General features: G+C 40.3%; 1 protein-coding gene and 1 long non-coding RNA gene across 6 annotated transcripts in view; one reads left to right on the top strand and one right to left on the bottom strand.

Annotated features, from left to right (window-relative positions):
* Positions 1 to 14,729, top strand: part of LOC6617881 — a 43,031-nt gene extending 28,302 nt beyond the window's left edge. For 3 of the 5 annotated variants that reach the window (XM_032713902.1, XM_032713904.1, XM_032713903.1), the window contains exons 4-6: positions 5,815 to 6,140; positions 6,567 to 7,050; positions 8,964 to 14,729. In XM_032713902.1, the coding sequence (XP_032569793.1) occupies positions 5,815 to 6,140; positions 6,567 to 7,050; positions 8,964 to 11,143 (2,990 nt within the window). In that variant the 3' untranslated portion in view covers positions 11,144 to 14,729. Of the gene's footprint in view, positions 1 to 2,200; positions 2,720 to 5,814; positions 6,141 to 6,566; positions 7,051 to 8,963 lie in introns of all 5 variants that reach the window. The other 2 variants (XM_032713901.1, XM_002042153.2) reach the window with 2 other exon arrangements.
* On the bottom strand, positions 6,978 to 8,139 carry LOC116800199. The gene is made up of 2 exons (XR_004361196.1): positions 7,271 to 8,139; positions 6,978 to 7,083 (listed from the first exon to the last, which is right to left on the bottom strand). It is a non-coding gene; the product is annotated as an uncharacterized LOC116800199 (long non-coding RNA).
* Positions 14,730 to 14,968: the final 239 nt, after the last annotated feature.

Here is a 14,968-nt window from a genome sequence, read left to right as displayed (position 1 = left end):
GCCTGAATACTCTTATATGTATGACTAAGAATTTAATCGACAGATTTGTACACATCATAAATCATATGTATGTACATATATCACTAAGAGGTAACAGCTGGTGCTTAGACTATTCTCCCAAGTTTTTTGAAACACAAGTGTTCCGAAAGGAGGAAAAACAAAATGATGAACACTCCGGATACAAAAGAGTCCACACATATTTATTTTATAGCATATGCACATCTGCTTCCGACTATAAGTACTTTAATACTGTACACATACATACATATGTATGTGCTTACAAACATATGTACAGAATTTTGCAGATCGTTCAACTCAATTTTCATAGTTTCAATAGAAAAGCTTGGCATAGCAACCCCGAAAAATAATACATTGTATGTAGATCGTTTGTTATGCCTCGTCATGCTTACGAAATTACACTGAACAAGTTTCATATTTGTGGAATTTTTGAAAAACAATTTTTTTTTATAAAGTATGTTTTTATAACTCACTTTAAGAGCTTAGAACATAATCTCTGGAGCTCTTGAACTGAATAGATTATTAATCTTTTATTGAGACACGTGTAAAATTGTCTGCGGTGTATAGCCACATGCTGAAACGTTAGCAACACTGTTTTTAGGTTTTTTGGCTTGATGCCTTCTGGCATTTAATTCCCCCGGTCGAATGGTTTGCCAACATTATGACAAAGTTATGATACTCTTTCCTGGGAGAGCACATAAAAAGAGCCAGGCCACCACGAAAGAAAAACAAAGCAGCAAATAAAGCAAAACACCAACAAATACCAAAAAACGTGCTGAACAATGAGTGGTACGAGTGGGGAAACAGTGGTGGAGTTGTGGGGGTTTCGGATTGATTCCCAGTAAAAATCAATACCGATCTATGTATGTATGTATGTGCGGAGGTAGCAACAGCCGATTGCTTAAACTACAATATCATTATATTTAAATATTTACATTTGACCACTTAAAGCAATTTAATATAGAGTGATCGATTGTTGATAAGCTGATTAACTTTGAAGAAATCGTTCTGCGCATCCCCAAATTAAATTATCTATGGGTGCCCGTGCGAGTTTAAAGACGGCTACCATCCCTCGCTATCCCCATCCCTTTCGCTCCGCCTTCCATCTCGCTCACTCTTCTAACAATCGCGCCGATTACGCTGTCGCATAACGTTTGAAGATGACGCGCGGTTGTTGTTTTTGCTGCCAACGCCAGACGAACTGGCTCTGCTTTCTACGCTGTTGCACGAGGAGTGGGTGGTGGGCGGGAGGTGGCGAAGTGGGCGTTGGGCGGTGGGCGGTCGACAACTGAAAAGGTGCGGCGACATTGAACAAGCCAACAAACGAACGGGCGAGTGAGCGAGCGGGAGAGCGAGAGAGCCGAGTTTCTGATAACGTCGTCATCGTCATCGCAATTTTAATTTATGCACAACACACGCACAGCCATCTCACACACACAGGCACACAGCAACCATCTCAATTACGATGGATATTTTTTTTTTTTGCTAAAGCTCAACATCTTTTTACACATTTTGCAATTGTTGTTGTTACACTTGAATTCGGAGTATATGAACTCTGCAAAATGGTTTGCACAGCTGCTAATTTAGTTGATCATTTGATTAGGGCAACAAAAAAAAGAAACTTATCGTTTAAGTGTCGCATAAATATAATATATAAAATAGAAAAGATCAACTAAGAAATTCCTAAAACTAAAACTAAATTAAATTTCTAGAAATCAATTATATTGAATATCTTTAAAAACGACCTTCTAGGAAGCACTAAATCTTACCGTTTTAATATGTCATCCAGTAGCTTTTTGTGAAATAAGATATTTTTTATTTCATTCTTGTGAAATACGGATAATTCAGAAATGCATAAACTAAAATTGGGAGTGACACACCTCCCCGATATTAGGTACCCTACAATGCCCAAACCACACTCAATAAATAAGTAGGTAGTCTAATAATAAGGCAAAAATATTTGCCAAACAAAATTGAGCAGCTCGGTAAATATTATTTAGCCGATAATTGTGAGAGTGTGCAGCTGTCAGATTGAGGCCACTGTGCGAAATTGAGTTCCGCTGGTCGCGCTGCCACTTATGTAAACGCTGCCCACTGTGCGCGCATTTTGTGCTCTCCGTTTTTTTTCTCTCACGATTTTCTCCCTCTCTCTTCCTCGCTCTCCGTGGTTCTCTCGTTACAGCAGCAGCAGCAACGATCGAGGAGGGCGCCGCTGCAGTCGGACAAGTCTGCTCAGTTGGTCGCTGAAAATCGACATCGCGAGACGTACCGAGTTGGAATACATTCGTTTCGACGGCGGCGACGCGTCCGCTCGTTGCAGTGGCGCATTCATTTTTTTTTTCGTTTTGATTGATTGCGATTATGAACGAGACCTTAAAACTGTCCGGACTCGGAATGCAGCGCACCAATATCGAGCTCGAGCGGCAGAGGCATCTGGCCAACTGGCTGATGAACAGTAGACCGCACATGCCCGGCGGTCCAGCAGCAGCATCAGCAACAACAACATCAGCGGTAGCAGTAACAACACCCACTGCATCGGCCACTAAGGGCGCAACAACAACAACAGCAACAACTACAAATCCTGGCTCCACAGTGGGTGGAGCAGGCGCTGGTACAGTGGGCGGCAACGGGGTCGCAACAGCAGCAGCAGCGGGCGCACCCAGCAACAGCGTCGCAGCTGCAGCAGCAGCTGCATGTAACGGTAAGCTTAGCGCGAAGAGTGGTAGTTAGTGCGAAGGAGGGGTGGTGGGGAAGGTTGACAAGGCACGCGCTTCAAGCGAGCGTAAGAGAGAGAGGAGAGCGGGAGAGCGCAATGGGTAATTGTTTGCTCAATGACGTCGCCTTTGCTTTTATTTTGTAAATGCTCTGCATTTAGGGTATGGTAATTCAGATCATCCTTATATACACTTTATAATCCTGCGGAGGGAATGGAATGTACCAAAAAGATAAACCCTAATACACTCATAATATTATTAAACTGAACACTTCACTTATACCAATTCGAAAATGAAAATGTTTTTTCATTGATTCCTTTAATTAGTTTGAAAAATACAACTTTATGAGACTGAAACAGTAGTGGCACTAACTATTTTCACACAATATAGTATGGTAATTACGAACAACTGGTTGCTGCTGTAAACTAATGCATTTAATTTTTTACAACAAAGTAAAGCACCCAATTATTTAAAAATGCGTGCATTTCTACGTCATTTTCCGTACAAGGTGCGCCATTACAAGATTTTACAGCACGTAATAAAAGATCCAAGTTTACAACTACAGGTAAACTTCAGTAACTGAAACTCAATAGTTGAAAATTTATTTGTGCAATATTAACAAAGTTGTAATAAATTTCAATGGTGGTGTAATTACAAAGAGAGTTCAAAACAGATTTAAAGTTCTTGATTATCGAATTTTCATCTGAATTAGATAATTCGACTATTTGATAACCAACCGTACAGGTTTTTGTGAAAAGCGAATCCAAATCGTATAAATATTTATTTTTGTGCAAATCGAATCCGAGCAGAACGTTTAAAAGTGAAAACCGAAACATGTGCTATTTTTATGGCCAGCTAGTTTGGATGGAATACCAATCAACACTCTGAACAATAAAGAGATGAAGTGATTAACATTACTCACTTAAACTATAAAATATATGGTAGATAAGAAGACGACCCAGAAAGACTAATTTTGTCTACCCATTCAAAAATATGAATGGTTCTAAAAAAAATCTCGACCATTAAATACTAAGATGTGTAGATTAAGTCATATTGTTGATAAGTATGTGTATCTGCAGTAAATTGCGGTAAGGGTAAGATCAGCAGAAGGGTTTAGATCGAATTGGAAGGGTACAATAGTCTCGTTACCAGAAGCATTTTTTTTTCTAACTGGTGGTTGTGTTGTCTGTATGGGGATTTCTGTTCGCAAAAGGCGCGCGGGTCGATTCGCATAATTTCACACGAAACGTGACAAACTCACACCCCCCCTTCACCCATTCTATAGCTTTCTCCCTCTCTATTTATATGTATGTATATATGGCTTACTCTCTCGCTCGCTGGCGGAAAGTCTACTCTGCAATTGATATTTCACGAAAGATAAGAGCAATTTCACAAAACGTTTTAGCCCCTTCCCGGTGTTATACTGTGATTTCTGCCCTCGCCTGCATTTATTAAATGTGTGTTGTGTGTGGGGCAAAAAATTAAGCCAAATGTGCGCAATTAAAGTGAGTAATGCGCCACCGACCACCAATCAGCGGATCCAAATCGCACCATGGGCCGTATTCGAACAATGAGCAATCAAAAATCGCGATATCTCTTTTTAATTGCAACGCTCGAAGTTCGCTTATTTACTCGACTACACATATGTATTTCTAAAGCAACTCAAAAAATCGGGAAAAAACGAATACGGCTAAGTGATTTCATGCGGTATTGTTTGGGGCGACAGACAATTGCTTTTTTGGATGTCGGCCCGATAACGATATAATACAATATATGTTGCCCATGAGGGAGGTGTTATCTTTTTGTGTTGTCTACGTACTTGTGTGCCGTTAATCGCCTCCAGTTGTTGACTCTTTTATTAGTGCCTCGATATCCGATCCGATTGGATCTTTCAGCCAAAAATACAATTCGACCTTAAAATTGTCATGTCATAGACCTCCGCAGTTCTTCCTCGATATTAACTCAAGTGCATTCGAATATAACAAAAAGTTAGCAAGTCTTCAAAAAGTAATCAATAACACGGAAATGCGAATCGAAATGACCTAATCGATAATAAAATACTTTGATTAATAGCTTACACAAAGAGCGTTGACCTGACTTAATTCGATAACGAATTTTTATGCTTGGAAATAAATCTAAAATGTTTTCACAAGTTTTTAAGCAATTTTCAAGCATTTTATATACAAGCAGGAATTTTTAATGACCCATGAATAACGTCAATAGCAAAATTTAGTATCAATTAGCTGATAGTCAATATATTTGTATTGCAAATAAAGTCTTGTTAAAACGCAAAAATAAGCACTGATTAGTAAACTTTGAATTATAGAATCGAGTGCAAATAGAGCAGTTTGAGTTTTGTGTATACCTACGTTTTTAGTATTTGCATGTTATTATTAGATAGAGATAAATTGCCTTTCTGGCCAGTTGAACTTGAAGTTCGTAGGTTTCAAATCATATACAAAACTTTGGCTAAAAGATTTTCATTTATATTTAGCCTTGAAAAGATGTTTAACAAAGTCGAGCGGGCAAGAATGTTGTGTACAGGTGCTAGCTGCATTCAGTGCGTTAAATTTATTGTGGTCTAAAAATGGCCGTCTTGAACAATAAAAGTTCGATTTTCCCCACTTTAAATTCAGTGCAAGATCTTTCGACATTCCTTCCTGTCTATTGCGAAAATTCTTGTTAATTTTGCGGTTACGCTTTGGGGCGATATTTGCCCACTGTGTGTCATCGTCTCGTTGACCGTTGACTGAAAATTAGCTGCGCTTAGCAACAGTTTTGAACCACTTGCCTTTTTTTTTTTTTTTTTTTTTTTTGTTGCGTCACGCCAACTGAAATTCATTATAGACGAAGCTCTGCCACCGTACTCGTAGATGTGGAAGTTGATACGACGGTGTGTGGGTTTTTCCCACTGCAGACAACGGGGTGGCAATTAGACACTCACATGTGCATTTATATTTATGCGATTACCTCACCGATGCACAATGTGCTACCTCACTCACTCACGACTCCTCCGCGTTGCGTTGCGTTTCTTTATTCTTTATTTTAATTTTTCTCGTACTTTATGCTCTTGCCACTGCAGGTGGAGCAGCCGTTGGCGCCCATCACGGCCACCATTCGGCGGCCGGGGCGCGCAAGCCCAAACTGCGGCGCTTCAACTCCCACGACACCAGCTCGAATATGTTCTCGGTGGCCGATTTCGAGAACGCCCGCCTAGCTCGCCGCAACGAGATCGAGCTGAACCAGCGGAGGGCACGACGCGTGCGCGGCAGTGCCAACAACAGCACCTACGGCTTGGGATCGGGCTCAGGATTGCTGGGCGGTGCCCATTCCGGATACTGTGACGCACTCAATGGCAGCGGCGATTACTCCACCGGGGACAGCAAGGCCTCCAAGGGCAGCAGCGAAGTAAGATTAAATTATACTATAATTACATACTATATTTACTTACATCTGAGGCAGAGAGTATACGAAAATCTACGCCAAACCAAATTCAAATAGTAACAATCTGATGGCAAAAAAATCGAATAACTATAGAAACGGGTTTTCAAATCCCCCAAAGAATGTTCTACAAATAACATATATCGTAAAAGCAGATTAGGGTACAAAGCTTTAGGATTAAGAAAAAAAAATATATATATAATAAATACAATTTTTTATATAAAATGTTCTCGTGTACATGACGTCAAAAAGTTTTCTAATCGCGCAAAATGATTGGTTAATTATTCCTTACCAATTTGTAAGTTTCCTAACCGCATTCGATTTAGAAATACTCTCAAATCTTAATTATTTAAATAAACTCAAACTCCAACTAATAAACAATGTATCTTTCAGGGTGCGCTGACTGCCATTGAGTTCCTTGAGCGGAATTCCCTGCCACGAGTCGTTCGCATCCTGCATGCGAGCAAGAGCTCCAACGAGACGCTGCAGTCCAGCTCATCGCATGGCTCCTCCACGGCGGCATCGAGCAGCTCCTCGACGGGAGCGAATCCGTTTGGTTCTGGTGGCAGTGGTGGTGGAAACATTTCCAGTGGCAACATTGACACCGGCACCCATTCATCGTCCAGCGGAGGCAGCGCCACCGGAAACGGAACTGGCTCTGGTCCTGGTCTTAGTTCGGGCTCGGGTTCTGGTTCTGGTTCTGGTCACCAAAACAACAACGGTCGCCACAGCAGCAACGGTGGCACCCCACCCGGCCACGATGAGCTTTTTCTGCTCTACAGGCTGGTGCGACAGCGCAACATCTACCACGGACACAACGCCAAGACTCAGGCATCGCAGCGCAAGAAAACGCTGCTCATTCCACAGGAGTTTCCGGGTGAGTTTCAGAAGTGGATGATTGCATCGAGTTCTGGGTTTATTCAAACCATAAATAACAATTTGTCATATCGCTTAACAGTATATATCTTTAATAAACTAAAATCAATTAGCAAACATATTGAGTATGAACTATTTAAATTGATTGTAACAATAGTTAAATAGTCATTTTATTACATGTATGCTATCTCAGGTTTATAGTACGTTTGCATTCTAATTACCTGCTATTTATTGATTATTACAATTGCAAAAGCGAAAGATACATTTTTCACAGAACAGCTAGAACCTAAGTGCTGCGGCTAATTGTAATTACAAGTTGGCTCCGACGAGGGCGGCTTCAAACAAGTTGTCATTCCATTGAGGGAAGTTAATTTATCGCTCACAGTAAATTAACTTCAATGACCCACCGATTGATGCGCCGATTGGCAGTAGCTAAGGTCATAACCGAATGATTAAAAAAAAAAAATGGAAGGAAAATCTGTGACTGATTCGGCACGAAAACGGTAGATTGTAGTCGCATGCCCATTTACATAATCCAGACGGGTCTTTTGAAGGCACAATTTAGTGTTCTCATGACGAATGCATTTAGATACTGACTAGTTGTGCCTGATTACACGGTCCACTCGTAATCAACTCAACTCTCTTAGTCAGCCAAGCGAACTCTGATCACTCAGTGCAAGGTTACTAAGTACACAATTCCCTAAACATACCAAACAGACATATGTATCCCGCACTTTGATGTTTTTTGCGTGACACAGTCACAGTTCAACAATGGAAAGTAATCGCAACTATTGCTCATCAGGCGTTATGCAATGAGCTCTATTCGGGGTTCCAGTGCCGGTGGTTATGGTTTTTGGCCCAGTCTGTCTGGCAGCGGTGACTTCTTCGGTGGCCCACCAGCAACACCACCAGCACCACCAGCACCACCGGCACCACCTGCAGCACCCAACCACCCACTGCTGCTTCTTCGCCGTACTGTGCGGTCAGCCATTGTTTCAAATCGCAACGCCATGTGACTTTTCACAGCCGTTTGGCGAGGCGCAATGTAAACCAATGGGTGCAAATATTATGCAATCTGCCCATTTATAGACTCTCCGACGCTGGGTATTATCATTTTATTCATTAGGCTTGCAATGCCCGGAAAAAATGGATGGCAAATTGGAGTGATTCAATTTGCACGAGCATATTGGATTTTTCTTGTGTTGATTCAATTGGTCTCGACGCTGATTGCATTAGTCCCTCTTTATCATCAATTTTTTTATTGTATCATTATAACTTAAACTCAGTGGCGCGAATTGAACCAAATTAAATGATTAATGGACTCATCGATACATATAATGTTTAATTGCATTGCATTTTTTTCTGTAAAATTCACCTGCGCTAACTGAAACACTTTTTACATTCGAATTTTATTTTTTACAAAGCCTCCAATCAAACTTGTCGGTTTTGTATTTAATTGACAAAAAATGCTTTTATTTTAAGAAAATCATATACATATATCTCAATACTACGGCCAGGCGCACGTCACGTTATTTGTTTTATTTTTATTGTACTCATTTTTGGATTGCAAATTGTGTACTTACTATATTCTGTTCGAAGCTGTCAGCTGTCGGAAAAATGGTTTTCAGATTTTAGACAGTAAACAGATTTGTTCAGCGACGGAACCAAAATATCTGTCTTGTTCAAAGAGATTTCAAAATTAGTTTTTAATTATTGATTTGTGCTATTTTTTTTTAATGCTTTCATGACCTTGAGAGGCCGAAGCTTTTGCGAACATTTATTTTGACCCAATTGTAATTTATTTATTTATGAAATATATAATGGTTAGATGAATCCAGCTTAAAAGCTGAAACACACATACACAATAAGATACAAGGACAATTTTAACATTTGTATTTTTTCTTTTTCCCGCAGGTTACTTTTCGATGCTAAGCGAGAAGGGTCTCCCCACGGCCACACAATACGGATCTCTGATACAGCTGGTTCGGGAACGGGTTTACAAGTTTGTCTCAGTGGACAACATGCCGGCGTTTACGGAATCCTCGCCCAACAGTACGAGCAGTCCGACGCACGAGGGATGCCTGCCCATAAACAAGGGACGACCACAGTACGTGAAAACGACGGCAAGGGGCGGGCAGGTATTCCGTCTGTTGGCCGTCTTCGAGGATGGCAAACAGGATCAGGTCAATATGTCGCAGCATGGCAACGGCAATGCGACCAGGTCCCATGGCAGTGGATACATGGGACGGGAGAAGGAAAAGAACCGGTATGCCCAGCTGCTTAATGAAAACCGGCAGGTGTTGTACGTCCCACTGTCCACCAAGGGCAAGTTCTTCGAGATTGAGCCGGGAATTCCTCAGCTGCTTCAGAAACTGGGCGATGCGCAGCGCAAGCTAAATCCGGAGTGCGTGCATCGTTTGAGTGCTTTGGTGACGGCGGCCAAGCAGTTACCGCTAACACTGCGCTATATCTCCGGTCCAGGTGGACCCGACATTCCCGAGCACTTATGCATTAGTCAAGTGAGCAAGGAGGACGTGGTCGTTGGCTGTTCCATTGAAGACGTCGATACCCAGACACCCTTGCAGCTGAGAAAATTCTATCCCAGTCGGGATATTCAGTTGGTAAAGAGTTATTTAGGCTTTGACTCCGAACAACGTATGCTCGCTAACACGAATGTGCAGAATATGCTCAAGTTTTGTCAATTTAACTGCGATCCATTCCTGAAGCTCGTGGAGATTGAGTTAATTCAGCGCTCGGAACGTTCGGGAAGCAAAAATCGAGAAGGGCTAAGAATCCTGAAGCCACTGCATTTTCCAAAGATCCTGAGACGCGAGAAGAGCTCCATGGCAGCAGCGCACGAGAAGGAGGATTCCATTATTTTTCTCAGCAAATCCGATCTGGAGAATCTGGAAGCCAAGGAAGCGGCAGCTTCTGCTGCAGCTCACTCGGAATCCAGTTTGAATCGCATCTCTGAGCGCATGCGTGTATTCCAGTCTACCAAGAAGAAGTGGTTCGGAAAGCATCATCCGCAGCAACAGCAACCACAAGTACAGAAACATCAATCTGACTTAGATCTCGATGAGCAGGCCAAGCGAATGAGCATGGAGCGCTATACGGATATGTCTAAGCTTCTGCAGGAGCGTTTTGGGGCGAATCCCGAACAGCCAGAGCAGGATGCTATCTCCCTGAACAGCACAGCAGCGTCCGACACCGAGACAACGATGCTGACTACCATGGAGCCGAGGTCTCTGGACACGATGATGCAGAAGTCCATGTCCCTGCAGGATATTGAGCTGCTCAATGGTCAATGCAAGCAACGACCTGATTTGCTGGCCAGCCACAATCACAATGACGCCATCAGCGAGGCAGGTACCGAGCTGGAGGATGTGGAGAATCAGACCCCGCCTCCACAGTCCTTCATCACGGAGAAGCTGTACAACGAGTTTCACGTGAAGACCAGGCAGTACAGTAAGTCATCGTCCAGTTTGCACCAGTTGCCTCTGTTTAGCTTGCCGCAAAAGTTGCAACTCCACGAGGCTGAGAAGGAGAAGCGACATCTGATGTTGCTAAAGGCGCAGCAACAGGCGATGACCAAGGAACCGATCACTGGAAGAAGGGCAGCCGGGGGAGTTTCTCTGTTGGGAGGAGGACTCAACCAACTGGCGATATCCCCCGCATCGGTGGTGGAAGACGACTTGCCCTACTCCAGTGTGCGCGATTCGCTAGTAATTTCCGACGGGGACTGCCTGCGATCGGAGGCCGCCAGTAGACCAGTTCCCGCTGTGGACTACACCAAGGAAAATATATACGCCGAAATCTGTCCCTCGCACACAGTGGACACCTTTTCGGGCGCCACTCAGTTCACTCATGTGCCCGACGATGATGGAGATTATGCATCACTCAAGTATTCGGTCAATGGACCACAGTCGGTCAGTCGGATAGAGGTGAATGGAGCTACGGCGGCGGTGAAGAGCAGCGCAATCAGCTACCATACCGTGTACCTGGGCGAGGAACCGCTGGGCGAGAGGCACGCTGCGCACATCACCACCGTGGAGTTGGCCGGAGAGGATAACATTTACAATACGCTCAAATGATGACTCATGTGATTCCGGCGACGTAAGTTGGCCGGCGCCAAAGGCCTGTTTTAAATACGCCGATGGAAAAAAGGGCAAGCAAGAGGGAATTCATGTTACCCATGATCCTACCAAGGCCATCTTATAGTCGTGTACTCGAAAGAAATTGAAGTATTCTCCAATGAAGACTTATCTTTTAATTAACTCATTGAAAAAATACCTTACTTTACTTATTACCAACTGATTTTGACAGAACTTCATTTTCATGCCATTGGATTACTTTAATTTAAACATACATTTTAAAGAGAAAGAGTATTTAATTTATGTTTTGCTTTTATTGTGTATTTCTCAGTTTCATTTTATAACACGTGTATATTAACATTGATAAGCAATGGACAACAAACGCTTAGAGCATTGTAAATTTTGTCTTATTTAAATATTTAAAGAATCTTAGTAATATGAGAATGTTCGAGTACAAGACAAAGATAAGAATAATTTTTAATCAGAGAACAATTGAATGACACCATTAATTTGCTGTGAGACCTTGCTTACGATCGGTAAAATGTTTTGAATAAGGCTTTTGGAGCAATCAGCCACAAAATCAAATGAATTTATATTTTATCTTGCTTACAATTTTAAGAAATGGTTACAGCAGAATACCAATGTAAGATCGTTGTCATATACGTGAGAGGAGCTCTCAATTTTAAGAAGAATACTTTTCCCTGTCTGCCCTTTGAAAAGCGGGTGTGAGAACTTATATTTAATCATCCAATATGGCGCTGATGCACAAAAAACACAATAGTAGAGAAAATATCTTATTTTGCAATAATACAAAATTCAAAGCGAATGATGTATGGTGAATTCAAACAGAATTTGAATCTGGGTCAACAAACACCCAAACGAAAGTAAAGAAAAATCTCGATCGTAACATATAATTACACATACATATATTTGTAGAAAGTAGTATTAGTATAGGGATCAAATTTGTAAATGAGACGTCGCTGTGGACGACGAAAAACCCCCTTGAAATGACAACAGAAATTGTAATATTATTATTAACCAAGTGAAGACAAGCAATTTTGTATTGTAATCTACAGATGGGTGCACCCAGTCCACGACTTTCAATCCATTAAAAGCCCAGATCCCTAACCCATACAAAAAATACATCATATTGAAACTGAACATTTGGAAATTGCAATATTATACAATTGTATACATAACTTATATATAGATATATATATACTTATACACATATACTAACGTACATACGATATGGAAATCTTAGTTCAAACCTAAGGTATTATTAGCTCGTAGGCAATCAACAAGTCAAATCAAATCATAAGCGATATACATCTATATATGCATACATTGTATATTTGTAAAATAGCATAAACTTTTAGGGCAAAATGCCAAACTTTTACACGATCTCTCGTATTTTGTCGTTCTTTTTTGGAAACCCATTAACTTGGTTTTGTTGGGTTTACTTGTTTTACCCCCAACAACTAAACGTTAATCAAAAGAATCTATTACATCAAAGTGCGAGCATGTCCAGCAACCATATTTGAATCTGTCTAATTGTCCGCTTCGTTCGATGACCTCACATAACTTTCACATAACGTATTTAACCTATTATTAAGTGACTTTATCGCGCCATATAGAAGTGCAGTCTCAAAGTAGAGTTTAGACACTAAGGTCCAGTTTCTAGTCTTAATTTCAAAACAAATATGAAGCCGTTTCGAAATGAAGACATGCCAAACTTTTACTTGTGTAATGAATGACTTCGGCATGGCCCGAAGGAACCTTCAATATATACACTTTCAATTGGGTACTACATAAATAAATATTTAGACAGAACATAAGTTATGAATTTTTATTTTATTTCATTTGCTACCACAATCAGTAAATACAACCTATTTCAGATTCGACTGAAAGCTTAGTTCTTATCTCCCTCAAAGACGGCAAAATATCAAGGTGGAAAACGATTCAATAAATAATGTAAGAAAAGCCTAGTGTTACCAAAAGAAAAACCCTGTATAAAAATGAAGCAATACTCACAAAATAGCTATGATACTAGTTGTAAAACCTCTCTGACAAAGCAACAATGCGACAGCAACAGGTTCAGTCAGTGTGTGTGATAGTAGCTAAGTAACGAGGGTACTTGCTATCTGGATATCGGTGTTTTGTACATAAATAGGAACGAGGCGTAACCCAGCCCCAGGCATATTATGCGTTAAGTGTACTAAGAGTACTCAGTGGCGGTTACTTTGCATTTCATAGTTGGTAGACACGTAAGACAGGCTTCGCTGAAGCACAAGGGTGATAAAATGTTGAAAGTGAGCGTTGACAACGCACTCAATCTATTTTTGCCCTCTTCAAGATCAGCTTTGTGTTATAAATAGATACATATGTATATCATCCATCTGTGCTTGCAGATAATTGATAAAGATATAGCAATAACATAACGAGTAACCACCCGCCAGCATAATAATTTATACAACAAAATATTGTGAATTATATTTAGAGTTTTAAATTTTTTTTTTTGAGCAGCACAGACAAAATATCTATCGGATATGCGAAAATTACATTTTAGAAATTCAGATGTTTTAATCAAGGGGCAATAACATAACGAGTGTCTCATGTAATATTTATTTTAAACAGAGTAAAATATAGTCAGTACTAAAACGGATACATGCACGTACTTGTGCATGTTGTGAAAATCAAGCATTATCAGGAATTTTTACGAAATGGATGAACAAACGAACGATTGCACTGAAAGGGGAGTGAACTCAAGCCCCCAGAATGCCGCCCGAACAGGCCTTTGATATACTTTATTGCAGCTTATAGTGAAGCAATATAAATTTCAATAAGAATTTAATGGTTTATAAAAACGGAGGAGCGAAACGGATGATGTGAACTAAGTAATCATGTTTTTGGTGTCTATGTTAATCCCTAGAAATTCACACACGATTAATCAATTAGAAACTCAATGTCAAGCAGTAGTAGAGCCCACACAGCAGCAAATATAGATAAACAACTATTTAAAATATATATTCATAAATTTGAAAAATATAACCTTGTAGCACTTTTAGATCCCCCAACAATGAAACAAAGACCCAACTTAAGGTATTCACGAAAAATGATGATGATGATGATTTTTGGAACTGAACGCTGATCGATATTTTAGAAGAGCCCTGACTGAATTGATAAGATGAGAACTAAATTGAAACGAATCGAATTCTAATGAATTGTTTGGTAATGGGTACACGAATACACACATGAAAAAAAAACAAAATATAAGGAAAACTGATACGAAATAATTGTTATAGTAGATCTTTTTCTAAGCGCTGACCATGGAAAATAAAGTATGTATGAGAGCAAATCGATGTCACTGCTTAACAGCAGCTTAGTGACCTCAGCAAGGGCAAGCTCACTTCAACAAATTAACTCTAACTGAGGAGACCCAATCAAGTCTAGCATACAAATTTATATTTCACGTTGTACTTATATTTACCTAGATAAAATGAAATTGCTAACAAACACACAAAACTCCCTTTGGAAAACATGTTTAAGCCCATACAAGTGAAATAAACTAAAATATCTTTTCAAACTGTTTACTCGAACTTTACTTTCGTGGTGTGGGTACTATCGACTATTACATACCTGTTACTTAACTAACTGCGTGGAAGAAGGGGATACGATAAAAAATAATAGAAGAATTTACTTGTATCAAAGATTTTTACATTTACTATAAAAGGAACTTTTGGCTATAACGAAAGAAATTGGCTAGACAAATATTATAATGAAAAGAAATAAAAAATTCTTCTTGACATCGTTTACGGTACGAAA

Source organism: Drosophila sechellia, chromosome 2L (genome assembly GCF_004382195.2).
Source record: "Drosophila sechellia strain sech25 chromosome 2L, ASM438219v1, whole genome shotgun sequence".
Classification (NCBI taxonomy): Eukaryota; Metazoa; Arthropoda; class Insecta; order Diptera; family Drosophilidae; genus Drosophila; species Drosophila sechellia.
Note: the sequence above shows the minus strand (reverse complement) of the source record. Positions and strands in the feature narration are given on the sequence as shown.